The following is an 8,620-nucleotide window of genomic DNA, read 5'->3' on the forward strand; positions in this document are numbered from 1 at the left end:
AGGAAAAAAGAAATACAAAAAAGGAAAAAAAAAAGATAAAATCGTTACTTTTAAAGGTTCCTGGGTGTGTTCAAGTGCTCCTGATGTTCTTAGATAATTAAAGACCAGCGCCTTCTGTTGAGAAGAAGGTGCACTTTTTTTTTCTTTTCTTTTGTGCATGGATATTGTATAACTGTATAGAAACCAACAGGAATGACCTGTGATTTTGTGGGGAGAGGAAGAGGATAGGAAGACTTTGGAGTGGGCGGAGACGGGGTGGGGGAATATTTTGGTTATCAAAATAAATGCCAGAAAAAAAAAAATAGGGTGGGGAGGTATTTGGGTTTTAGGCGTTGGAGGGGTTGTTGTTTTTAGACTTTCCGTCACTGTTGGATTCACTGGTTGTGTGCATGTGTTGTTGCAACCCTTCCCCCTTTCCCCCCCAATGTTTCTTTGATGTATATAAATCCAGACAGTAGGGGGCAGTGTGTGCTGGGGGAGGTCAAACTTGTCTCCTCCCTAATCAATAGCATTCAATCTTCATTCCTCAGCTCGTGGTCCACACTCGGGTCTCGGAATGTGTGTCCTGCTTTTCCAAAGACTGGATGTTTACTTGGAGTTAATCAGAGGGACACACACCGATCCGAGCGGCCTTGAATATGCCTGTATGTTTTGTCTACATGCTTTTTCTTCAATCTGTGTAAATGTGTTCATTTGTACCTTTGTGGAAGACGGTGTTTTTTTCTCTTTTTTTTTTCTATTTTACGTTCCATTGCTATGGGTTGCAATATTTGTCATGCAAAAATCTCAAACCATTTCTTGCCGATTGACTGACCAACCGACAGCGGAACCACGTGGCAACTCGGCGTCCGGCCCGGAGCGTTTCCCGCGTTTTGCTGTCAAACAGCATGTCGCGTGGGGCGACGTCTCGTGACCGGACTCGACGGGTTGCCCTGGCGGGGCCGATGTAGAGACACCCCCAGTCACACTGTGCTCTCCCTCTTCTGTTACCTGTTAATCAATCAGAACCAAGTGTCTTTGTGATGGTAGAAGACAATCAGTTTCAAAACAAGAAAAAAGGTAGAGAGAGGGCAGGCCAGTGGGAAGGAGGAAGGGGAGGATAGGAGAGCAAAAATCACGGGAGAAGAGGCTCTCTGGATCGTGGCGAACTGCAGTGTGCGACTGCCAAACGACTGCCCCCTCTCGTCCCCCCCCCCATTCACTCAGATATAGTCATCTTTCATCCCATTGTTGGCAGAACTCTCACTTCTTCACCCTCTCTCGCTCTTCGCTCTGCCTCATCTCCTGCCTCTATGGAGGAGTACAAAAAAAACAGAGAGCTGCGGTGCAAAGACCATGCTTCCCATCACCCACCGCCCGACTCCCGCTGATCTAATGATGATGTAGCCAGCCGCGAGGAAATAAAAATGGCTCCGGTTGGTGGCTTTTGCACAGAGAACTATGCAAACACCTGACCCTCCCCAATCTTAATCGTTGCTGCTGGGTCAGAGTGTATAACCCTCAAGCCCCGGCCACCCCCACTCTACATTTTAGCACTCACTGTTTGACCCTTCACCTCTGTTCATCCCGCCCGTCTCATGAGCTGAACGAGGGTGAAGCAGCACCAGTCGCTCAGCTAGTTTTAGCCCTGAGCGGCCAGAGATGAAGCGGCACTGCAGCACCCCGTATTTTCACTACAAAAGCCCCAAACTGCCACTGATGCCAAAATGGAGCCCCGTGCTGATGTTTGCAAGTTGACCCTCCTCCTTTCCCACCCCCCTCTCCCTTCCACTTGTCATGGCTCCACTGTCCCACAATGTTTGACTGTCTTTGTCCCCCAGCGCCAAGGAAGGGCCACAATCAATGCAAAGACACTTAACATTGTTCCTACTCGAGTTTACAAAGTCGTCTGGAGAGACGGTGGCTTGTACTGCACTCGGTCAGACTTACAGATACACAAACAGACATAGGCACATGCTGCAGAGGGTGAATCTGCCCCTTTGAGAGTGTTTTCTTTTTCTTTCATTTTCTGAAACCAAAGATGAAATCAAAGGTGTGACAATCTGGCTGCCAAACCTGGAAGACAATACTCATCTTTCTGGGCTGCTCTACGGGTCTTGTGATTTACCCGGCCATGTGGGACATTCCACATCTTGCACTTAAAACGCACACATGTAGACACCCATAGCCTGGTCTGACATGGACACAAACACACATCCCGCTCGCGTAGAAAAACGGGGAAGCGACCCGCTCGCGTCTGACCAGAAAGCCTCTCTCCCATCCTCCTCCCACTGCAGAAGCCGGAGAGCCTGTGGAGGACTTTTAGTTTCACTCTAGCTGAGACTCTTGAGAAGGTAAAAAACCTGAGTAATAACTGTTACAGAAAAATAAAAAAAATCTTAAAAAGGATAATATGGGTAAAAAATTGCGTGTTTTGAAATAAATTAACAAATAAAACAATTGTAAAACAAAGTGGGGTTGTTGATTTATTGTGTGTGGATTGATTGAAAGACAAGTAAATACGTTTTCTCTAATAGTTTTATTAGTAAAACGGGGCTAAATGAATTATACTAAAATGCCATATACTCCCCTTTAAAATACAGAGATTTAGTTGTATATGCAGAGACAATTAACATTACGGTTTTCCAATAAAACTTTAGAAATATTACTAACTACTCATGCAGAAACAATGGAATCATGGTAGCTAATCTGACTTTAAATTGATCTTTATAAACACAAACAAACAAGGCAGAGGAGCTACAGCAATAGTTCCTGGTCATTTTGCCTTTTTGCCAATTTCTACTCTGATTTCTTATCTATACACACAATTTAATCCACTCCCATTGCCATTTTGTACCTGCAATCAAGCCATTTTATCTCTATTTTCTTTAATCATAACCCATCTATTTTTTGTTAAGTATTTTCATAAATTATAGAGATAAACTGTAATAAAAATTGTGTGCAGGATTTTATTTAATCTTGTATTACTAACTGAAAATATATTGCATCCTAATCCCTTTTACTTTTGGTTCTGATCCACGATCAGGTCAGTTTATTCTGCTAACATATGGCGGATTATAACTCCTAATCAAACCAGAATATCTGTAAATGACGTCCAGCAACTTTCAGCCATCAGTTGTCAACCCCAGCAGGTACAAATTGATGCACGGTCAGTAAGTGAGGTCTTTGCGATTGGCAGCTCCATTTTGTAGCAGAAAATGTCATGAAATGTATAAAAAAAAATTTTAAAGATACAAAATGGCGAAGGAATGACCAGCACTCTACTACAAGACTTATTATCCACAGCTCTGCAACAAATTGTTCTTGCTTCAGTAGAGTGAATGCAGACTGGACTGATCACTAATCAATTATAAATTAACCTGACTGAAAAGTTATTCAGGGTTCTACACCTGTTCACCTGCAAAGCCTGCATCGGATCTTCTGTGACAGATAAAAAGTTCCCAGGCCCTCTGTGGGGCACCGCATTCAACTTCTTATCTCACGTTGTATCTACTCTGACTCAGAAATAGAAAGTCTGAAAGCACTTTGGCACACCACCACGCAGAAGCATTGCTTAGACTTTGACCTCAAATATCACATAGCTTTTTACTTGTAGATACTTTCTCTTCCTTTAACGCCTCTGCTCTGTGGATGCTAGTCGCTGAATGAATGAGGCGTCCAGGTGCGGCTCCCTGAGAGATGGCGTACGATGACCGACGGAGTGATGACCCTCTTGCAAACCTTGACCTCAGCTCCACTGGAGGAGGGGATGAGTTGTGTATCTGCACATATACATAGAAAAACAGATCAGGGATTTTTTTTTTTTAAACCAACACCCTCTAAAGCAGACTAGCAATTTTTACTTTCCCCAAATCAAGAAAAGTGTGTGAGATTCAAAAAATAAAAACAGGTGAAGGAGGCAGGTTTTTTCCTCGTTCGCAAAGACAGGAGCGTTGTTGTTCGAAATACTTTTTCCTTGAAGTCAAGTTGGAAACATAACGCCAAGGGAAGGAAGAGCCTGAAGGTGAAGGAAGAATACACACTTCTTGCCACAGCTTACAAGATCATTTGAACAGTAGTGAGTAAGCAGCAGGAGCATCAAGAGACCGTGGGTGTTGTTTGTGAGCACAATTTCTCAGGTAAGAAAACGTATCCAACTGAAGTTTTGACTTTTTCTGTGCATCACCTCAGAACAAAATGTCCGCTGACGTCCGCTGCTTTATCAATAAATCAGCAACCAGTCTCTCCAAATGTTGTTCCTTCATGATTTCCCACAATAATTAGCCACGGTACAAACTTTTTTTTCTTTCTTTAAATTAGAGCCAAATTATCCACAGATTGATTTCTAACTACTTTTCCATTTCTATCATGATTACCTTCTAGCGATGTTTGTTTGTGTTTTCTGATGAATGTCTTTATTTTATGCTTCTTCACACATTTTTTAAACTTTTCATATGGAAATTACCTTGAACAACAAGCTACAAGCATGAACAAAAATCAGAATTTGCAAAATCTGTGATACTTTTCTCTTGATCTTCTATTGAAAAGTCTGCTGTGTATTCTCAAAAATTACCCAAAGATGTCCCACCTTGTGTTTGTTGTGCACACTGAGAATGACACTGAAGGCGTGAGACGTAACCGAGGGCAGAACAGCAGCCCAAGCTGTGAGCAAAGCTGTGAGCCACACCACTGGATCAATGAAGGCCTTTTCAGACACACCTGGGGGGAAAACAACCACAGCAGTCAAAACCGGCCGCTGGAATACCAACAAATCAACCAATTTATCCACGAGCATCAAAACAATTACAGAAAAACAACATTTTTTCCTTTTTAGCTTATTCTTTGCGTTGTACGTGATTGTTCTGTGGATGCACCTTAAGAGTAACACCAGGCATAATTAAAAACTAAATTAGTAATGAGAATAATCTGAAAACTGCAAAAAATACCAAGGAAGAAATAGTCGGCGGGCGAGCTCTGAAAAAGGCGAGTGCTGTGTGTGATTCTGCTACAGATGAAGAACATAACCACCGAGACGCACAGAGCTGCAATGCTGAACTTTGTCCAGTATTTGGTCAGTATCACAATCTGACAAGAAGAAAACAAACGAAGAAGAATGAGTCTGGATTTATGTGTAGGGCAAAAAGACGCTTCCTGTGAAAAAGACATGTACAAAATTTTTTTATCATTTCATTTTTAATGTGGGACATTCAAATCCGGAAGAAGATAACTTTACATTACTGCAGATATTAACAGAGAGAGGGGGTTTAGTTGTATAAGTATTTAGAGCATGCACAAATGATGCATAAAATATTTTGTGACTGCACACATAAAATCTGCCAGAAACGAACAGCAAGTTATCAATACAGTTGAACGCTAAAAACAGACAAAGAGGAGAGAAAAGCTCTTCCTCGACCTGTTTTATTTACACTAAGATTAAACTGAATGCTGTAGGACTTTTATTTAGCAATAGTGGCCTTTGAAGGGAACTGGCTACGCTGGCACACTTTTCAGTTTCTTTTTCTTTTCTAAGAAAAAAAAAAACATAATTAAATCTTTCTATGCTTTCCTATCTGCTTAAAAATTGTTCTTTACTTCACGGAAAGAATAGCATTCCAATAAAAATAACTTGTGGCTGTAACATAGCAAAGTGTGAGAATGTCCCCGTTACTTTTGGCAAAAAGCGATCCTGACCTCAACTGTAACAGCGAAGGTCGCAGCCATCGAGACAGTGACCGCCATGGTCTGGTAGTCATAGGCCGTGTTGTAGAAAACTCCACATGGGATGAAAAAGAGAACAAGAGACATGTAGACCGCATACAGAAGATACGTGACCAGCTTTCTAGGGCTGGAGAGCTCCTTCTTCTGCCCACTCTTGTACAGTTCAGGCAATTTCAGGCTGCTCTCTGCACTCACATCCTATTAAACAAAAATATGCAGCGGTCGCTGTTAATAATTTTCAGATTTATCCTATTGTGTGGTTGACAAAAAAAAATAAAATAAAAATCTGACTGACCTGTTCAAAGAAAGCCATGCACATCACCGGCGTTGCAGTGTAGAAGACAGTGTAGAGAGCGATGAACCACGTCTCGTACAGAGACTGTGGGGAAATTATGGTTGGTCTCGCCGTCATGAGACATAATGTCACACGGTTTTGTGAGTGTGTTCCTAACCTGAGCACTGAAGCCATTGAGGATCCCAAACCAAATGTGCACAAGAGCAAAACCACAGGTCTTAAACAGGAAGTAGCACAGGAAGAGGGAGATGCGGCGATAGGACCAGCGACCGTGGACCAGCAGCAGTCTTTGCAAAAATCTAAACTGGGACACAGCAAAGTCTGCGTTGTGGACGGCCTGACCTCCCTCCCGGCCAGCCAGCCCCACTCCAATGTGAGCCGCTGGTGTTGATGGAACGATGTGGAAAACATAGTAAGATAAACACAGCAAAATTAGTGCAGTAATTTTCTTTGTTTTTCCCCATGAACAACCATCTGCTACTGAACAGACTTACTCTTGATCATGTTAACATCATTGGCTCCATCACCAATGGACATGGTGATGGAGGCGGTGTGCTTCCTGACCAACTTCACAATCTCAGCTTTCTGAGCAGGCGTCACTCTGCAGCACAGCACCGACTGACACTGCTCCGCCAGGCTCATGAAGGACGCCCCCCACTCTGGTCTCTCCTCAAACTCTGCCTGGGGACAGACACAATCAAGCAGCTTAGAAACTGACTGACATAAAAAACTTGGCCAAAGCACTAAAAAAGGTTTTTATAGGTCCGCTCGGTAGTAAAAAGCGAAGGTTGGAAAATGTCTCATTTTGTATTCAGTAAAAGTCACCAATGTTGCATCCAATAAAAATGCTCTTTGAATATCAAATTCCAGCAGAGCTGCTGTGGGAAGGAGGCAGGCTGGTGGAGAACAGCACTCAGGGGGACAAAAAGGTTTTCTGAGTTCACCAGAAACTTGCAAATGTGTTTTAGATTAGTGTTTTATTAAAGTTTAAACTACAAATGGTGAGAAAGGGACATTTTTATGACTTGGCAACTTGCAAATATTATTTTTTTTTTATATATAAGATGCAAGAGGAAGAAGCTGAAATCAAACCAACAACCTTCGGATTACAAGAAAACCACTCCTGACCACAAGCTTGACACACTCACCAGCTGAATGTGCTTGAGGTATTGTTTTCTTGACAGTTTTTGACATTGTATTCCGAATATCACATTTTCTATCCAATGTTTTTTTCTTTAAATTACAATGGTTAAATCAAGAAAGACCTTAAAATCATTGTTCACTTTGTTTGTGTGTGACGAGTACGAGTTCTGGCAAGTGAAAAATTATACATTTTTGTTGGATTTTTGAACATTTCCAAATCCCCTTTGAAATAAGTACAAGGTAAACTACGTGTATCGAATTCTGCATGCCTTCAAACCCCGCGTATCTAAAACAATGCACGTTTTCAATAGAGAATCACAGAAAAAAAAACCTGATCTATGAAAATATTATATGTTTTTTATTTACTGTGTAGGCTGCAGTTTACCAGTTCAGATCCGGTGAGGACCACAGAAGTTTTTGCTCTTGCCATCTCCTTGTGTGTAGCCCACAGCTCTGTCTGCTTGGCTTTGAAGAAGCTGACCTGTGGGTCTGCAGACTGGAGAATCTGCCTGCATGAGCAAAACAAACAATGATCAATGGGATATCAAGAACATGTGCGTGTGAGTGTTCCTGGGCTATTTGCTTTCATTTTATATTTCGTGTATGAACGCAGACCTGAGTTCCTGCCACTCCAATAATCTGCTTTCAGGGTGCAGCAGCTTGCAAGAGTATCCGATGTTCACTGCGGTTTCTGAAGGCACATGCGGTAGAAGTTAAGAAGAAAAAACAGAAGCCTAATGAACGGTTATCTCTCTTTTTTTTCATTCCTGCCATGAATTTTCCCAATACCTTTTTTGTCTCCAGTCAGCACCCATACTTTAATCCCAGCCTCTTGAAGAAGAGCGATTGTCTCAGGAACTCCCTCCTGGAGCCGGTCCTCAATTGCCGTCACTCCCAGAAGCTACAACATTGGTTACGTTTAAGAATTTTTTTTCCCCCATTTTATTTATGGCGGATTTCAAAATAATGAGTTTAAATGCTACAAGAAAAAGTTTCCTTCTCGAAAAACAATGCTGAAATTGCTCAGAATAATAATAATAAAAATTTTAAAAAATCAAGCTATTATTGCTGGTTAGATCAATAACATGTTTTCAAATGGAAAGAGACAGAGAAAAAGGGCACCAGCAGATCTCTCTCCATCTCATCGTACAGCTTCTCCAGTAGGGTGTCACGCTCGCAGGTCGCCATGGCAGCAGACAGGGCCAGAGTCTTACTCCACCGCTCCCACAATGCCTCAGGAACAGATCGAACCGCAACACACAGCGTCCTCAGACAGGCCTCGGCAAACAGCTGACAGAAGATGAGTTAATAAGATTTTACAACAGGCTGCACTTCAGTTCAGTTGTGGTGCGACATTTAAGGCAAACAGGCAGGAAAAAAAAAATCAGACTCGTCACTAAATACTAATATTTTACCTTATTAAAGTATTTATACTTGTTGAAATATTCAACATAATGTAACATTTAATCCATCAACTTTATGATA

The 8,620-nt window shown here is 42.0% G+C and overlaps 1 protein-coding gene across 4 annotated transcripts in view; it reads right to left on the reverse strand.

Moving 5' to 3' along the window:
* Window positions 1–726: 726 nt before the first annotated feature.
* The window catches only part of atp8b3 (ATPase phospholipid transporting 8B3), a 29,282-nt gene continuing 21,388 nt past the window's right edge, over window positions 727–8,620 (reverse strand). For 3 of the 4 annotated variants that reach the window (XM_008407125.2, XM_008407124.2, XM_017304564.1), the window contains 11 exons: window positions 8,258–8,425; window positions 7,925–8,036; window positions 7,751–7,826; window positions 7,521–7,644; window positions 6,487–6,673; window positions 6,150–6,373; window positions 5,993–6,076; window positions 5,671–5,895; window positions 4,926–5,064; window positions 4,568–4,698; window positions 727–3,761 (listed from right to left, as the gene is read on the reverse strand). In XM_008407125.2, the coding sequence (XP_008405347.1) occupies window positions 3,567–3,761; window positions 4,568–4,698; window positions 4,926–5,064; window positions 5,671–5,895; window positions 5,993–6,076; window positions 6,150–6,373; window positions 6,487–6,673; window positions 7,521–7,644; window positions 7,751–7,826; window positions 7,925–8,036; window positions 8,258–8,425 (1,665 nt within the window). In that variant the 3' untranslated portion in view covers window positions 727–3,566. Of the gene's footprint in view, window positions 3,762–4,567; window positions 4,699–4,925; window positions 5,065–5,670; window positions 5,896–5,992; window positions 6,077–6,149; window positions 6,374–6,486; window positions 6,674–7,520; window positions 7,645–7,750; window positions 7,827–7,924; window positions 8,037–8,257; window positions 8,426–8,620 lie in introns of those variants that run through there. The other variant, XM_008407126.2, reaches the window with a different exon arrangement.

Source organism: Poecilia reticulata, linkage group LG4, assembly GCF_000633615.1.
Source record: "Poecilia reticulata strain Guanapo linkage group LG4, Guppy_female_1.0+MT, whole genome shotgun sequence".
Classification (NCBI taxonomy): Eukaryota; Metazoa; Chordata; class Actinopteri; order Cyprinodontiformes; family Poeciliidae; genus Poecilia; species Poecilia reticulata.